Source organism: Neurospora crassa, linkage group III (genome assembly GCF_000182925.2).
Source record: "Neurospora crassa OR74A linkage group III, whole genome shotgun sequence".
Lineage (NCBI taxonomy): Eukaryota > Fungi > Ascomycota > Sordariomycetes > Sordariales > Sordariaceae > Neurospora > Neurospora crassa.
In genome coordinates, this window is record NC_026503.1 from 4,387,092 (window position 1) to 4,405,025 (window position 17,934).

Sequence of the window (17,934 nt, forward strand, 5' to 3'; positions counted from 1 at the left end):
CTGTCGGTACGATAGATAATGTCGTTGCAAACGATCATTTGTGAGGTTCGGGGTTATTTGTTTGATGTAGTAGCGCTTGCTGCGTATATAGTGGCATGCTTTGAGGTAGCTTCCAACAACCAACTACGACAGCTGAGCAACAGTTGTACATCTTCCGTAGTATAGTGGTCAGTATGTGAGCTTGTCAAGCTTGAACATCAGTTCGATTCGCTCGAGACCCGGGTTCAATTCCCGGCGGGAGAGACCAATCTTTTTTTTCCGGACCTTGTTCACGGTCCATCTATATTACGAAACATCATGGCATCGTCAGATTCATTTGTTTATCTTTTTTGGTTGCATCATTCTCTCCTTCCAGCCAAGGTTCGTACTCTATCTACCCCAAGGTGTTTTGGTTGTAGGCGGCCCGACTGGTTAGTTGGTTACAATCTCCCGTCACAAACCCTTCCCCGTCGTTCCCTTTTATATCCTTTGCTTCAATTCTGCTGCCTTTCCGGTAACTGAACGTTGGATTACTCCCGTATATAGTATAGTAGCAGGATTGCGTTGGGAACCGGTGGCTCAACGTTCAGTATCATCCGTTCAATCGTCATGTTTCCTTCCTTGCTTAAGTCATGAATGCTTTCAAGCATAGGTAAAAAGAGACTAGAGGTATCTGAGGGATCCTCACAGACCTAGGTAGTGTACATTACCGTTGGATTCTCTCTGTTGGTGATAAAAGATCCTTTTCTTTATTTCTACGGCACTATACATAGGAAGCCAAGAACACAGCCCTATCTACTACAGTTAGGTATCATGCTTGTTTAGTACGTTTGATCAGGCGCATGATAGGGTACTTATTGAAAATTTTCTGCCAGTCGTTTATATCTACTCGAAGTTGTCTCCGATAACTTATCATTTTGAAGCCTTGGGTTACTGAGTGTCTGTCGTCTTGTTCGTCATAAGAAGACAAGCTCTCAATGACAGAAAAAAAAAGAGGACAGAAGCATCCATGCACGAGTTGTTCTCCCCAGACGCAAATACCTTAATTTTACGGACCTTCTCAATCGTTTGGTTTGGCATTTCTGGGAACTAAGAATGTCAAACACACTGTTACGAGCTGCCTGCCCTTTTGACTGCCCTGGCCAATATCTGACACACTAAATAAAACAAGACTCTAAACAGTCCTTGTTTTCTTCCTCGTCCCTTTTTCTCAAACGAGAGAGTCAAATCCTCCCTCCTCTGCTGAAACCATTACTTGAGCTTCTATGATCACCGCCCACAAGCATACCTCTCTATCGTGACTCTCTATCGCAACAAGTGAATCGTGAGCTTACCTAGGTATACCTACAGGGACAGGTAGGTACTTTTTACGGCCACCGTGGTATTTATCCGCCCACTCCGTTGTAGGTTACTCCTAGGCACGGAGGAGGACATGATCAGGTGTAGTAGATCTAGAGGTATGTACCTACATGTAGCCATCCGGCCATCGCCCGAGTGAGGTGGTAACGTTGCGGATCTCGAGGCCTTTTGGCTTAGGTTTACTGCGATGCAAAGACGGTCCAGTCGGGCCCATCTTTCACACGAGGGATTGGAGAGCCCCGTCTGTTGTGCTGTCTGTCTGTCTGTCTGCTCAGGTCTCACTAGGGTTCTTAGGTAGTCTTGACTCTCCCATAGACAAGCCACCGGCTATACCAGTCAGGTAGGACACGGGACATGGTAGAGACCTAAAACATAGAACGGAAAGTAGGCACGTATCCTTGATCCGTTGAGTGCCTGTTGACGCAGTGTCAGTGGGTGATTGGAGTATTACCTATATAACACAATCAAAGTCTAAGCGTCCTATCCAGTCCGGCCGCATCACAGGTTTCCAAATCTCGGTTGAATAAAAGTACTAGTAAATGATTGACTGTAAATTAGGTACGTCCCGCCTCGTATAGCTCAGGATCAAATAACTCCGGACGACCGACGATCGCTGAGTAGTGTAAGGAAAACTGGATGACCATTAGAGGTTCTTGCTCGGTTGAACTTCGTTAGGACCTCCACCTACCTATATATTAAGTGACGGGAAGCATGGCATTGTTCACCAAGTTTATATGAAACATACCTACCTATTCTCCGCCAAGTTGCATGCGTCGCTGATTCGCAATCGAAGAAGAACGACTCCGGGAAAACTCGCAACACTGACCTGACAGCGAACGTACTTAATACCGCGGCATATTGGTCTGGAGTGTGTGTTTGGGTATTGTCTCTAGGTATCTCCGTGTTGGTTGTCCGGACTCTGTCTGGACTTTGACTGCCCCATTCCTACGTATGTACGCTAAAGGTACCTTCTCAAGAACCCGGTGTTCAAGGACCTTTTTTCATTCTCGATTCTTGCGCAGTATATTGCTCGCCGTGTGAAACCTTGAAAGTAAATAAACATCAGCAGCCATGCTTCTTCCGCCCTGTCTATAGCCTATGCAGCCTCTTAGGCCTCAATTATTATGTGCATATTAGATGTTGAAAGAAGCTATGCAGTAGTACAATGGCGTGGCCTGATGTTCCTATGGCTGTCTATAAACGATTTGCTAGCTTAGTGTACCGGTAGAGAACACATATCAAATAGAAAGGGGTGTGGCCATCGAGAAAGTCTGGAGCCGAGAGAGTTTATCCGGGTTTTCTGGACACATAAGCCCCTTAACCAAATGATATACCTCTTATTTATCGGTCAGACAAGCTTTCCCTTCATCCCCGCTTGCTGCCCTACCTTCCTGTCTTAAGGTACTTTGCCTACCCGGATCGCATGGAGCTTACCCCGGATTCGCTACACTCGAACCCTTAGTGGTAGATGTGTGTAAGAAGAAGGTAACGTGCCCATCCGTCCGCGGACAGTGTGGAAACAACATAAGGCTGGGAAAAGGGGTGTTATGTGATGTGATGATGGATGAGCAAGAAGTCATGTGGTCCTTTTCTTGGGCGTTGGTCCCGTTCGGCTCGTCTGGTGGGTCTATGGCTATAAGACGGAGCTGCTGAGTCTGCTAGGTAGATCAGCGAATTGCGGATATTGAGAGGTCACCACAAGATGAATTATCGAGTCGAGAAAGTTAAGTAAATATGGGGCTGTCATTTCCAATACGTAACTTCGAGATATATCACCAGAAATCATCCATAATTGTGTAAGTGATCATCATGGTCTTGAAAGAGTGCGCGACCTCCCGAGCGTAGTTTCCCCTTTGCTTTTTTCGTTGTTGTACAAGCCTAGGGAACTGTATCAGGCACGATATCATTTTACACTAAGTTTTGTAATATGTTGGTTCCTTGACCGCATCACCACTTCTTGGCAGGATCTTGGGAGCCTAGTCCTTGCCTATTGTGTCCAACAAGCAAGCCAACAGCGTCAGAGTTCTGGCGAGAAAAGGGACCAGAGCGGCAGTCTAGAAGGCGCTGCTGCTTGCTTTTTCTCCCGATTTTCTTTTTTCCAATAGCAAAATGGCTCTCTGATTACCACTGAGTCCGACTGATGTAACAGATTCTTCAGTGCTGTAATCGAGTTGGCGAGTGAGACATGCTTCGAAGTGTTTTCGAGAACAGAAAGGAACCGAGTTGCAAAAGTATTACAGCCACGGCCATAACCCATCTTTGGACCTCAAGGCGGTCATCTTGCAATGGAAGGACGAAGCCATGGCCCTGAAATTACCGAAGGACCCGCGCAAAAAAACATGGAAAAAAAAAAAAAAAACCTTCCGAGATGAGAATTGCTGGTAGACTGCAAGCAAGTGATGATACCTTAACAGACTGGGGGCCAAGTGTAATCAACCTGGGGCAACATCAGTCAGAACTGCGGGGATGCTGCACAGCTTCCTGCTGAAGGCAAGGTGGCTAGAGCTGTCCCATCCACCGGATACGTATAGCCTGGATCTTGATGTAGCTTATCCGCATTTATGGGTCGTGAATGTCTTGTCTGTTCTTTGACCCCCGACACCTCAGGGTCTCAATCCAAGACAGGAGCCCTGCGACTTCGGCCCCAATGTTTGAGGACTAGGCTGTAATCCCGAAAGTCCGGTTCATGAGATGTGATGAACATCGGCAATGTCTTGCCTTTTATAGCGTCGCTTGGTTTAGGTCAACCTTCGCTAGTTAACGGTTGGCAAAGACCAACGGCTTCCTGGCGCGGGGGACACGAGGATTTTGCGCGGAGCTAGCCTTCCCAGGGCTGGACTCTCGTCAATCGGACAGCGGAGTGGGCCTGTTTCCCTAGTGAATCTAGCTAGCGAAGGTTAGTTTATGCCGTGTAATGAGGATACGAATAAAAATAAACCCGTGTCCAACTGTTGTCTTCAACGTTAGCAGGTGTTCAAGGGTGTGTTGGAAAGATGAAAAAACCTGTAGAAAATTAAAACACTGCGGTGAATGAATGCTTGAGAGAGCCTCGAGTGCTTTCACTTGCCTCCCTCGGGCTAGCAATATGAGGACCTCGTGCGGAGCAATATGCTGTTGAGGTGGTCATGTCTCAGCATTGTGAGCCCTGGAACCTTCACAGTGAAGGCGGCCATGTACCAAAGCACCCAGGTTGTGATCTTACCGGCAACCAGATACGGGATGATCGAGCTCACACTTGTCGTCGTCTGCCAAAGACCACATAATATGAGGAGCGGTTGCGTAAGATATGCCGCGACTGTTGGGATGTCTTTCCGTAGTATTGTCTTTCATCCACCAATTTCGGCGCCGAGTTGCAACCCAGACAATGGAATCCGTGGTTCGCCAAATAAGCTCTTTGGATTCGATGCAACAACATATGTCCCATGTTAATGCCAACCCCCCCTTTGGCAAAGAAATCTGGCTGCCAGAATTACCGCAGTAGTTGCATTGACAGGGAACATGACAGTACAGTGTAGATCAGTCATACACAGTATATAGATCGGCGTGATGGAGTACCCCTTATCCGCTGGGCTCCGCCGAGTCCTGCACATTGAGGGTTGGAAATTCGACTACGCGCATAAACATGGCTCTTTGCGGCATAGGGCTGTCTTAGAACGTAGGTGGCTGAGTAAAGTTCTTGTTATCTCGCCGTCACCGACCTCGTCTAAGCTGGTGAAGCTATAGATCTGAGATGAGGTTTGTCCGGGAAAATACCCATGCCCCGGGGAGAAATTGGGAGAGAAATCACTTGCTTTTGTCCAGATTCAAGACAGAAGACAGAAGACGACCGGCTTCGATGTGCATGCCACGGGAGAGCATAGGTATTCGGCTTACACTACGCGTCGTTAACGTCTGCAAAGAAGCGACCTCGAATCAGCCATATTGGAGTGGCAATCTGACTCGTCAAATGGTCCCCTGTTATAACTCGTCGAGTTTCCGGGGGGTGGATGAGAAACCGGGAATCGGGGTCGTATCTGAAGCGAACCATATCGAGCCGCTTCAAAGTTAACAGCACCCCTGTGCACATCGCCGCCAGTGATTCGTGTTGGTGCTGACAGGCGTTTGGGAGGTGCATACCTACTGCACCGTAATGACAAACCCCGAGAAAGCCCGCGGACCATACCATGATGCTTGTCGAGACGGACGCAGCTTAGTTGAGGGCAGATGCTGCGGTCCCGCTGGCTGGCGCAGCCGGCGGATCGGCAAACCAGAGCCTGTTATGTCACAGCAAGAGTCGGATGATGGCTTTTTGGCCAGTGTAGGTACTGGTAGACTGCAGCTTCATTTCGTGATGAGATGAAGACAGAAGATGGTAGTTGCAGATGAGTGCCCATGGTTGGATCGTGGGGTGACGACGCCGCCTCATGACTAGCAGAACAACAAGGCAACAAACAATAAAGGCAACAGATGGGCCAGAGGAGCAAGAAGAGGAGGTGTCCATTGTCGTGCGAACTGACCCACTACAACCACTCGCGCGCATGTTGGCTGGAAGCACTGGACCCAAACTCTCAGGACTAGACTTGATTGCCTCGTTCTCTAGGTAGCTTTCTTGTCATGCGAGACCAGGGCCCAGGGTACGTAAAATCGCAAGCTGCTGTTGTTTTGGGGAAAGAAGCTGAGGCGCTCTTGACAGAAGCAACGAGAGCCTCTTCACCGAGTCCTCCGGTCCTCCGGACCATTGCGTGGCCACCACGCGTTGGCGAGATTGTATTCGTCGGGGGACCGGAGTTTATTTACGAGACTGTCGTCGACATGACGGATGTCGGTAGAATGTGGCTTGAATAGTCTGGAAAAGAAGAGGGTGATACCGACCATTGCTGCACACGGGTAGAGAGGTTTAGATAGGGACCAGCAGTCTGGAAATCCCACGCACCTGGGCTGGACCTGTGTGTATGTGTGTGTGTGCTGTGTGCCTGTCAGGGCCTCTCTGGCCGGGTTCGTTTCTTGCCCCTTGACTGAAACTTGGGAGTGTGGTAGTGTTGGGTACGATATGCACGACGAGACCGGCGACAAGAAAGTGGCTCATGAATGGTGGAATGCTGCCCATGGCGGCAGGCTCATGCCTTCCTGATCATGAAATCAGTACCTCCCATCGTCCATTGATGCAAGGTGGAGTTGAAAATGGACGGATCATGAAATTCCCGGATGCCGAGGAACATGAACTATAGACGGGAGTATAGAGGTAGTGAGGTACGTCCCGTCTCGGGCATTGGATTGGGCCGGATGGTGAGGAATGGTGGAGGAAGTTGCCCCTGCCTTGGGAAAGAGGAAATAGAAACATCAACGACACAGAAAAAAAAAAAGTTGAAAGAAAAAAGAAAAGGGCGGGGTCAGGCAGGGCACCAACACTGGACGGAGCAAAGCCCGAGTGCCCTGCAGTACAGTGAGATGAGGGGATTTAGGTTAGGTGGTTCTTCTTGGTACCTTAGCAAGAAATTGGCGGCTACTGCCCTGTAGCGGACGGGCTGCAGTTTGGAGTTACTACCTGTGTAACAGCGATCACACGCCCTGGCGGACAGCCTTAAACAGAAAGCGGGTCCCGGGGAATCTTTCCTTTCCCTGTCGAGTGTCTTTCATTGCGAGCGCAAGCTTGTGCGTGTCTACCTCTAGTGTGTACACTACGGTAGAGGTAGGTACCCTGGATGCCTGGGCTCCCCAGGGCTGGCAAGTGCAATACGCTAGCGAATGCGGGTGAGTGCTGGAGTGCAACGCTGAGCAAACTTTAACCGAGACTGGACCTCTTGTCCCCGAGCCCCGGTCTTACCTACCTCTACTACACTAGTGTAGTGTATCATCGCGAAGGAGTTCTTTCCCCAGCTCGGTGAGAATGGGATGGATGGTGGATGTGACCACCTAGATACCTGCCTAGAGGTAGGTACAGGTACCTCTAGATGATGGGATCGCCCCCCAACCCTCGTCCTCCCTCAACGCTCTTTCCCCTTTGCAGCCCAAAGGGATTGACCGCCCGCTCATTGTGTCGACCATTTGGGGCAGGAGCAGCACAGAGAACGAAGAAAAAGAAAGAAAAAGGAGGAACATCCATCATTGCAACCCTCAACAGGAGACGGAAAGAGACAGGTCAGCGAAGACGGGGCAGACGGGGCCCTTGGCTTGACCTTTCTCGCTCGTAATTCGGCAGCGGGCAACAATCCATGATGGATCTCATCGACGGCCATCTAGCAGGAGCGCTCACAGATCTGTCCTCCAGATTGGCTCGCTAGGTAACTTCTTGCTGCATCTCCGGGCCCTGGTGGACACGTGCCGGGGGAGGGGGTCGTAGCCTCTGTTATCTACCTACTAACTCCAACGAACAAGTCCCGTCATCTTTTCTCCACTACCAATTTCACGCCATCATCATCATCATCATCAGGTACTAGAGCTACCTACCTCAACCTACCTTACCAAGAAGTAGTCCAGAGCCATCCCCTCTCAGCTTGGCCACATCATCTCACTGCAGTCAGTCCAACAAACAGCCCAGTGGCGTCTTTATATGGGATGATTGGGGCGTGAGTTGTGGCCCTATGCGATGAACTTTGACCTCGGCTACCTAGGTACAGAGCATCGATCAGCTACACAAACAAACTCGAAGCACCATGACCAGTTTCTCAAGAAAGACGGGACTCTTAGTTGCCGTCATCCAGATTTTCGGGCGCTACAAGCCGACGAAAGGACCACAATCTCGGTCACAGACTCACAGCCCGTCACGGTCGGTCCCAGTCGCAGTGACACCCTCCAACTTGGCTTCTCATTACTAGGTGTGGCACAGAGCCCCCTTTGTCCGTCCTGTGCAAACACCGCGTCCAACTGAACAGGGCCACCACATGAGCTTTTCCTTTTGTCAACAGCATCCAATAACATCATGGCCATCAGAGAGATAGCGACAGGGCCCACGAGGCTGCCTAGGTGACTGATGGATCATCATGTTGATTTCATTCGACGGCATTCTTCCGTTGTCGAGACTGAGCCAAAACACCTTTGCCCTTTACTACTCGGTTTGCCGCAAAGTGAAAGACGGCATCCGTTCTCGTTTTGTTCCAAACTCAGACCGTATCTATCATCACTGGCACTCAGTGTGGACATTTTTGGCTCTGCATGTCCCACACTCATCTCTCTTCTCTCCTCTCTCCTCTTTGAGGTCTCACCATCTGTCGTCAACATTGTCCACGGTGCTGGGTGTGGACTGTGACGTGCCTGGGCGACCACCACCTGCGCAACCCTTCGTTGCTCCATTGCTTGCTTACATATCCCCCCCCCTGTTGACACAGTAACACCCCCTCCGTTCCTGAGTCAACCTAGAAACCCATCCCATCCCCTTGTTCAACAGCCTTTCATCGTTGACGCCAGGCTACCTACCCTTAGCGCGGCATCTCCCAAGGGTACTTACGCGGTGCAGATCGAGACCGTCATCGTTCGTTGTTACCGTTGTCCTTTTGAACAGACGTACATGTTGCTCGGTGGTGTACAAAGGTACACTAACGCCGAGTACAATGCAGATCAGGGCCTCGCAAAGTTGGTGTAACGGACATTTTGCCCGGCCCCGACAGCTGTTCCATTCCCAATGGTTCCCCTTTATGGTTGCTGCTGACTTCCACGCCTTCCAAACCAAATCTAGCGCTTCCATGCTGCAGCGGCCAGGATATCAGACAGTGTCAGGAAGAAAAGACCCCGAAGCTGATTAACCCGCTTTCTGGATTGCCAATGATCGACCCGCCTAGTCTACTTTGGCATCCCTGCTAGGCAATCTACAGTCTTGGGTCTTATTCGTCCCTCTCTCTCTCTCTCTCTCTTGAGACGTAGTAGTGCACTTAGGTAGGATAGCCTCAAGAGACCCCCCCCTCCCCCCCCCCCCCCTTCTTCATTCATTCTTCCCCGTTCCTCAAAGTGCTGGGCAAGACACTATCCAATATACTCTCTTCCTTCATAATGTCAGCCTTTCTTTAATCTCCCCAGTTGTCAACTACCCCGGCTTTGCCATATTGCCTCAATATATTCTCTCCAGCCTACCCGTTCCTACATCTGCCCTGGCCCTACAATATCCAACCAGTCTGATTGCTTAGCCTTGGATTTGCTCCTTCAACACCTCAGCATTTCACTTAAGCGCCTTTTACACATAAGCGCCTCGCCCCTGCGTGCCACTGCCACCCGCTTTGGCCTTATTGTCCTCGAAGAGACCAGCAAGATAAAGCATTGCTCGGAGTCGATACACATAGGCCTGCCTGTACACCAACGCTTCCGGCTACTGCAACTGTGGTTTTTGTGCCTCGAGGGACCACCGCGGTGGGCTGTCATCCTGCTCAAGCAACACACTCAAGTACCACTCGGCTACCTACAGTAGAGACCGCCATCCAACATCCCGCCCCAGCGAAACCTCACACAATTCACCTGTACCTCTACGCCGGCCTTGTTCTCACTCCTGGAACCCGGAATTCGCCAAGTATACCCACGGCCTTGCATGTAACACCAGACGCCTGCACTGCTGGCATCTGTCTTGGTTGGACCTATTGTTCTCCCAATGTAAGACATGCCGCTCATGCTCCATCCCAGAACCCAGTTATCTGGGTTCGTATCGGTTCTTGGTCGGAAGCAAAACCGGCTCAAACTGCATTCCTTCGCTCCTGCTTCGCTGTTGCCATCTTGCTACACAGCAGCAGCATCGCCGACCTAGAAGATCCCTTGACTGACACTGCCTACCTATAGAACCATAACCACCATCTTACGCCCTCTTCCTCAATGTCTACTGCTGTCGAGTCTTCTCATCATATTTTTGGCACCACTTATACGCTCAACAACATGTCTCGATCACTTCACACTCCCTACGAGGCCTACTCCTCAAGGCAGGCACACTACATGCCAGAGCAGCAATCACATCAGCCGCACTTGTATCGCCAACAGCAACAACACAGGCTGCCTCCCGTGACTACCATTCTACCCGTCATTGGTTCTGGTCCCGTTTCTTCTTCCTGCGATCCAGTTTACCGAGGCCATAGCCAGACTTATTACTCCGACTACCCAACTCCTTCACCAGTGGGACAAACACCTCCTCAACTCCCCATTACCTATAGCGAGGCTCGTTCTTATCATGGGAGGCAACTAGACGGCCGTCTATCCCCAGCCTATTCCACTGCCGCCAGTGAAAGGTCAACTGTTGAGTCAACCTACGAGCCTCGTTCAAGGCAAACAAGCAACGGTCATCAGGCGCATGTTGAGCCATCTTGGCCACCGTTCCACCAGCAGCCCTCACGATTAAGACAGGAGTCATCCAGCCATTTCACCATGGTACGGAAAGCCTCGACACTCGACAACAACCACAACAGCAACAACTCTCCATCATCGGAGGGATCACAAACCCCATCCAGCTCCCAGCAAGGTGGTTCCCCAAGGCAGGAATCCCGGCCCATGAGCATATCCAACCTCATAAGCACCGAAAACACCAGAAACAAGCGGAACCCGGTCACCCTACCACCACCACCCTCAGGCAAAAAGACCGATTACCGAATCTTCGTCCGTCAACAGCCCTTCGCCGCCCGCAGCTGCGGCTTCGGCGAGCGCGACCGGCGCGTCATCGACCCGCCGCCCATCGTGCAGCTGACCATCCACAACGACACGCTCTCACGCGAGGAGCACAGCCGACTCCTGCGGCATCAGTTCAGCGTCATTCACTGCAGTATCTGGGACGAGACGGGCGTCAAGGACATGAGCAGCATGCCCGAGGATTTCCGGCAGCAGCGGCGTTTGATGGGGGACGCTGGTTGCGTCCCCCTTTGTAGGGTTAGATGAGAACGGCGAGGAGGGCTGTTTCTTTTGTTTCCCCGACCTGAGCTGTCGCACGCCGGGGACGTTTCGGCTCAAGTTTGCGCTGGTCGTGCTGGACCCCGCGAGGATGATGGCGGGTGATAGGAGTAGTATTGTCGCGACGGTGATGAGCGAGCCGTTTCACGTGTATAATGCCAAGGATTTCCCGGGGATGAAGGCGAGTACGCCATTGACAAAGAGACTCAAAGGGCAGGGGTGTTTGATCAGTATCAAGAAAGGGAATGAGAAGGGAGGGAACGGGAGTGGGAGCAAAGGCGACAGGGAGGAGGAGAGTGGGGAGGAAGATGATGAGGATGCGGATGGGGAAGAGAGCGGGAGGGGAGGAGGGAAAAAGGGGAGGAAAAGGCAGAAGAGGGTGTCTTCGTGAAGGTGTATTCGATTTTGATAATCGGTTTTCTTTTCTTTATTTTTTTTTTTTTTGTCTTTTTTTTTTCTCTCTTCTTTTCTTCCCGGGGGTTCACCCATTCTACGGTTCACGACTCGCTATATACCCATTTTCATTTCTTTCTACTTCGCAATGTATGGTTTCAATCGAAAGCATTTCACCTTCATTAAGAGCGTTCCGCAAATTGGCGCATTGAGGGTTTCAGCACATTAGCAAACTGCTTGCTATGTTCCATACTCAACATCATCTTCTCCGATAAGTTATCAATGATCACTTAACAGCGCCAGTGGTTTAGTGGTAAAATCCATCGTTGCCATCGATGGGCCCCGCGTTCGATTCGCGGCTGGCGCAAATCTTTTTTTTTTTTTTTCCTTGACATTTATTTCCCTCCCCCTCCTTAGTTTCCACCACTTTCTCTTTTTTTTTTTTTTTTTTTTTTTTTTTTTTTTTTTTCTTTTTCTTTTTGTTGTTATTTCCATTTGTTCGAAATTTGGGCGAGGGGAGAGGAAGGAAAGAAGGACTGGCTAGCTGATCACGATACTCTACTGGTTCTTTTTTCCTTTCCCATCATGCATTATGGAAGGAAGGTTCCAAAGGAGATGGGACGAATAGGGAAAGAGCAACTACATTACTTCTACCATAGGCAACAATGGAAAGAAACAACTAAGAGAAACCAGCAAACCAGCAAGACTCCGTCAGAGCCCATCACACAGTCCAATCTGTAGCCCATTTCATCATGTTAGGTTCTAACTAAGAGCTAGGTCGAACAACGAGCACCGGGTTATTGGCAGCTCAGGGAAGTGAGGGATAGACACCTCAACAGGAGTTCTCAACGGGCGAAACGTAGATCTTGGTCAGACAAGTAGCCGAGAACATGTCAGTCACAGCTCATCAACGGAAGCCGCTCGCTTATTGGGGTTATCGTCCGTCTACTAGCGAGGGAAGCTACGACGTAGGTTCCAGTCCGCTTTTCTTATTCTGTCCAGCTGCTTCAATTATTGGCCACAATCTGAACAACCTCTATCAATCAAAATTCTCGGAGACATGTGAAAGGGGACTTGAAAAGTGAGTTAATTCAGAGATGCATTTCACTTGAGGGGGGAGATCTACCTGGTACTGGCGTAGATTACCAGACCTTGATATAATGATTTGGAGGTTTGTGATCATGATATGATGCTTTATGGCGACTGGGTCAATGGAAACGGGCACGTAGGATTTCGTCAACCTCGCGAAGTCGTTTGAGTTCATAATATGCTTCGTTGACTGTAGAGCTTTGTTACTTATCTACCTAGTTACCTAGTTGGTCAGTTACCTGGTTACCCATCTACCTGAAAATATCTACATACCCAGCTACTTACTTACTTACTTACTTACTTACTTACTTCCACGTGCCTCTATAATTCCATCTATCCAAAGCCCAACTAGCAATGTCTTCGTTGGATCCGACAGTATCATGAGGTTCCCAATCAAACCTCTGACTCACTCCGTCCAATCACTCTCACCACTCTGTTTACTCTGTACTCTATCCACTGTGTTCACTCTATCTACTATATTCACTTCCATCACCCCAACTCACCCCAACTCAAACACCTTTCTAACCGAAGGTATGTCTCACCTCTTTCTCTCCCTCTCCCTCTCTCTCCCTCTCCCTCTCTCCCCTCTCCCTCTCCTCCCTCTCTCCCCTCTCCCTTGAGCCCCTCCCCCCCCCCCCTCGGATTTCATGATCTCCTCTCCAGGGTATACAGGTACAAGTCCGTTGTTTTTCTCCGAGCCGCTCGCCCTCCCTAGGTATTCTACTGTGTACATCGATACACGTGTTCGATACGGGTATACATGCCACTGCACAGTATGATTAAACATCACATAAAAGCCCGAGGTTCGTTCGATATGGGCATCTAGTATTATCGTTGCTTTTGCTGGCTACACTAGTTCCTTCAATGTCTTGAGTCAATCTTCGCCTGTTGCGTAGTTGTGTGGGTAGGGCTTGCTATTACTTGTCCTGGGGATCTGGGATAGGGTAGGGTAGGACAGGGTAGGGTAGGGTAGGGTAGGGTAGCGGTAGGGTAGAGGTAGGGGAGACGTAGGGACTGGGGTTGGTAGGTAAGGTAGGTAAAGAGAGTGATGGCTTGTGTAACCGTTTGCTATAACTAGGAGACCTACGGAGTTGGACTACTAACCGACCTTTTATCGACACCGATGGTGATGGTGATGGGGAGGATGTATCCCGGGATCATGCATTGGTGATGGAATATCTGGAAAGTGGAAGTTGGGGCGGGACGGGAATCAGGCGTCGGAATTGATAAGATGGGTGCGAATAGGTAGGTACGTGGTCAGTTAAAGAGGACCGGGGAGGTACAAGTCAAGGAGCAGATGGAGGTGATGATGGTAACAAACGGCTGGAAGGCCATAAGGAACGGTGAGATGAGTGCTGGAGCGGTGAGACAGCGGCACTTTTCCTCGTAGAAAGATTTCACTAGCTTCTGGCTTATCTGCTGATATTGAATATGATATCAATGGTGTGAATTTCGTGGCTTTCGTCTCTGGGGAACCAACAGTCGTCCGCCTCCCTGACTACGCCGGGGCAGACTCCTTTGATGTTCTAGTACTTCGGCTTGGGATCAGCAAAAATTGGGCCGGTGTTCTTCTGCAACTCATCGTACACCGATTTTCCAATGCCTGAGAGCTCAGCCCATTCCTTGGCAGCCAGCTTATACGTCTCCCTCTCCATCTTGGAAAGCCCGGGCTCGTCCAATCTCGTCTTGCAAAGGCGCTCCAGCTTTCCTGCCGCCTTCTCATCGCCGCCTTGCGCCGCTCTCTTGAATCGCAGCTCCGCCTCCTCATTCAAGAGCCGCACAGCCCCAGCCAGAGTCTCCTCCATAATATCTGCACCGTTGTAGAAGTTGATAAAAGCATCCGACAACTGGAGCACCTCTTCTTCCCCCTCGGTCTTGATAAATTCATTCATCTTCTCAGCCTCCATCTGCATCAGAACCGCAAGCGCATAATGTCCTTGCTCCACATCCAGCTCGTCGGCCGCGATCCGCAGCTCCTTAACGGCTGCGCTGATCTCCCCCATCATCGACAGCGCCATCCCCTTCCTGACACGGTACATGCCCTCCCACGTCCAGAGCGGCACGCGCGCAGGTCGCTTGTCCAGCCGCAACAACTTCTCGAGCCTCTCTCGCCTGAACCGTGCGTACGCGCTGGTCTCTTTGCGAACCACCAAGCCCAGCATCGTCTCCTTCAGGTCGCTGAAGAAGCTCAACGTCTTGACCAGGAACGGAAGCCTCTCACTCTTGCCGCCTTCCAAGGCGTGGGAGACAAGGGGCTCGACCTTGTACCTGCCCGGACTCCGCTTGTAGCCCTCCATGGCCTTGTTCAGGTACATCAGCGCGATCTCGGGCTTTTTGGGGTCCCACAGCTCGACGGCCTTCCAGGTGCAGGCGTTGGCGTCGTTCTTGTTCAGCAGCTCCTGGTACTTGGTCTGGATGTAGCGGTACGTCTCGCTTTTGGGGTCGCGGCGGCGGGCGATCGCCTCAAAGTAGCGGTACATGGTCAGGATGGCGGGCGGGTAGTTGAGCGTGGACAGCATGTGCAGGATGTGCATGCCCATCTGCCAGAAGGCCGGCACCTCAAAGTGCGGGTGGACAAGCAGGAAGGCGCAGTAGTAGAGACGCGAGATGGGGAAGTAGTCCTCGCGCATCATGCGCGTCTTCCATGTCGACTCGTGCTTGACGGCCACGACCATGTAGGCGAGGACAGTCTCAAGGCAATCTTGCGCTCTCAGGTTGGGCGTCTGGAGATGGTGGACGAGGAACTCCCATTGTTCGAGGGTGGGACCTTGGTACTCTTCGAAATAGCGACCCGTTTCAGCTCTTCTCCGCTGCATTTTGGCGGCTTTGGCGTAGGAACATCGTTGCTGTGATGACGCTTGGCCATGGCTACTTGGCGAGCTCCACGAGGATGATTGGGGAGATGGTATCGAAGGCCGTACATGATGAAGCGCAACGGGCGACACTGGTTGTAGGGATGAAAGGCGACATGTTTGCCGCACCAGAGCCCGGGATCTGTGCATGACGGGTTGTGAAGGGGTTGTGAGCCTGGAGCTCACTTCGACCGAGGTGAGTTGAAGCAGGTGAAGTGAGGTTGAGGAAGAGTGGTGGAGAATATGCCCTGCCCTGGGACTGTTGATGTCCAGGTACCTAGGTAGCTGTTAGTGCATCCGGCAGTACCGTACCTTGCCTCAGAGATGCTTTGCTTTGGTCTTCAGGCCCAACGCAAAGAGGGGTTTCAAATCATTTTGGTAGATTGGATAGCTCAATAATCTGTAATCGTGAAAGATATAAAAAGATGCCATTTCTGCCATCTCGAACACTTGTCGGTACCTAGTCACACCAATGAAGTACAGCGAAGCCGGTAGCGCTGCGAGCGAAATTGTTAGTGCTCCTCAATGTTGGATTTAGCGTTGTTTACACCTCCGCAGGGGGGTGTGCTAAATGCAAGAAGTGGGTCAGGAACCGCAAGCACTCAGGAATTGAACCAATCAGGAAATTCAGCGATTGCCTGCCCCAGTTGCCAGACCCTGGTCGGCCAAAAAAAGTGTGAATTGGAGAAAGTTCAAACCTTCGAATTGCGAACCCTTTTGGTCCCTTCACTTGAGATTCCCGTCCCGTCTTCATATCGCCTCATCAAATCACTCAATCCGTCTTCAGTTTTCCTAAGAACTGAAATATTAGTTCACATACAGTCCTTAACAAGGAAATTGGTTTTTCAAAAAGCTGTTGAAAAATCTTGCCACGGCGCATCATCAGAATGGCACCAAGGACTCGAGGCCAAGTAGCAAGGGAGAACTCCCCCGAAAAGGCTGCTGCCGCCACTCCCGCAAAGGCACCTCGTCCAACAAAAGCTGCGGCCAAGAAGAACACCCCCAGGAAGACTGCCTTGAAGAGGGCCGCTGAGATTGTAGAAACTGAGCAGGTGGAGGTTGAGAGCACGGTTCAGACACCCTTGAAGGAGTCATCGACAGAATCATCCGTCTCGGCCAGGAGGATCAAACATGTCGAGATCGAGATCCCCATTCCAACATCAACTACCAAGGCCCAGGATCCTGATACAACAATGGAGGGAGAATCGCAACTGTTCCAGACCCCGACTGAGCAGCCGCGGGGAAAGCGCATCACATTCGACGATAGTGAGCAGGAGGAGTTTGTCACGCCAAGAGAAGCACCGGATGTCAACCCGTTGGAAGAGAGGCTGAATGAGAAGAAGGAACAGCAGGGGCAGAGTGATGAAGATTCGGAAGAGGAGGACAGTGACGATGAAGCTCCTGAGGCGGTCTCTACCCATGCGGCTCAGGCCAAGTCTTTGGAGGCTGAGAAGGCTGCTCAAAAAGCTGCCGAGCAGTAAGTCACAATGCGGAACCGTGAAACATGACGCGCCTCAAGCATGATTCTGACAACTACTACAGGCAAGCTGCTGCGGAGAAGAAGAGACGCCAAGAGCGCGATGCCATCCTCAAGGAGCAAGCAAAGTCCAAGAAGCGTGCCGCCAAGAAGGTTGAGCAACCGAGCGAGGACGAAGCCGAGTCAGAGTCTGAAGAGGAAGCTGCGGGAGCATTGGCCGAGAAGAGGAAGCGGGAGATCCCGAAACTGCTTCCCCTTGAGCTTTTGGAGTCTGACGACGAAGACGACGAGGTTCCCCGGAGGTCAGATTCGGCCGAAGGAGCCAAGAGGAGAAAGGTTGTCCGTGAGGCCAAGGGCCCCAAGGACGAGAAGGTCGGTTCGACAGTGTTCAGAGTTGTGCCGAACAACACAAACCAGAGCCTGGCGCCCAAGGTGAAGAGGCAAGCGTTGAACCTCAAGGAAACCCTCCTGCTCCGAAACAGGAAGCCGCAAGTAAAGGGCGGGTTTTTTAGGCGGTAATGTGCAGATCGTGAGGGAGAACCGAGGAAGTGAAAGGACGAGGCGGACAATTTACACGTGTACACGATACTATCTCATTTCGCTGGTGATCAACAAATACCTAGCTCACCCAAGAGCCGAACGGACGAGCGGACAGGAAGTTGACACAACAAGCACTCCAGCGTCATTAGTCGGACGCAGGTACAGCGATCCACAACTGGATGGAGATATGACGACACACAAGGGTCCCAGTTAATGATACCAAACCAGCCAAAAGTAAACACACCTACCTTTAGCCGAGTCCCGTCTTCTTGAGGATTGTTTCGTGAAAGTGGTGTCATTTGCTTTTGAACAGAAAGCATTATGAGATATGCTGAGAAGTGGTGTCATATGATGTAGTGTAGAGGAGGACTTGCAGCTTGGAACCACCATTGACAATCGGACCTTCTCGCAACTGGA

General features: G+C 50.9%; 3 protein-coding genes and 2 non-coding genes across 5 annotated transcripts; 4 read left to right on the forward strand and 1 right to left on the reverse strand.

The window, feature by feature from the left end:
* Positions 1-150: 150 nt before the first annotated feature.
* Positions 151-243, forward strand: NCU15243. The gene has a single exon. It is a non-coding gene; the product is annotated as a tRNA-Asp (tRNA).
* Positions 244-9,270: 9,027 nt separating this feature from the next.
* Positions 9,271-11,868, forward strand: NCU07553 (hypothetical protein). Its single transcript, XM_952753.3, has 2 exons — positions 9,271-9,891; positions 10,075-11,868. The coding sequence occupies exon 2, from the start codon at positions 10,108-10,110 to the stop codon at positions 11,152-11,154; it is 1,047 nt and encodes a 348-aa protein (XP_957846.3). The 5' UTR covers positions 9,271-9,891; positions 10,075-10,107; the 3' UTR covers positions 11,155-11,868.
* Positions 11,856-11,926, forward strand: NCU15244. The gene has a single exon. It is a non-coding gene; the product is annotated as a tRNA-Gly (tRNA).
* Positions 11,927-13,919: 1,993 nt separating this feature from the next.
* Positions 13,920-15,975, reverse strand: NCU07552 (hypothetical protein). Its single transcript, XM_953972.2, has one exon. The coding sequence runs from the start codon at positions 15,648-15,650 to the stop codon at positions 14,175-14,177; it is 1,476 nt and encodes a 491-aa protein (XP_959065.2). The 5' UTR covers positions 15,651-15,975; the 3' UTR covers positions 13,920-14,174.
* Positions 15,976-16,223: 248 nt separating this feature from the next.
* Positions 16,224-17,869, forward strand: NCU07551 (hypothetical protein). Its single transcript, XM_953971.2, has 2 exons — positions 16,224-16,977; positions 17,043-17,869. Exons 1-2 carry the CDS (start codon positions 16,388-16,390, stop codon positions 17,494-17,496), a joined length of 1,044 nt encoding a protein of 347 aa, XP_959064.1. The 5' UTR covers positions 16,224-16,387; the 3' UTR covers positions 17,497-17,869.
* Positions 17,870-17,934: the final 65 nt, after the last annotated feature.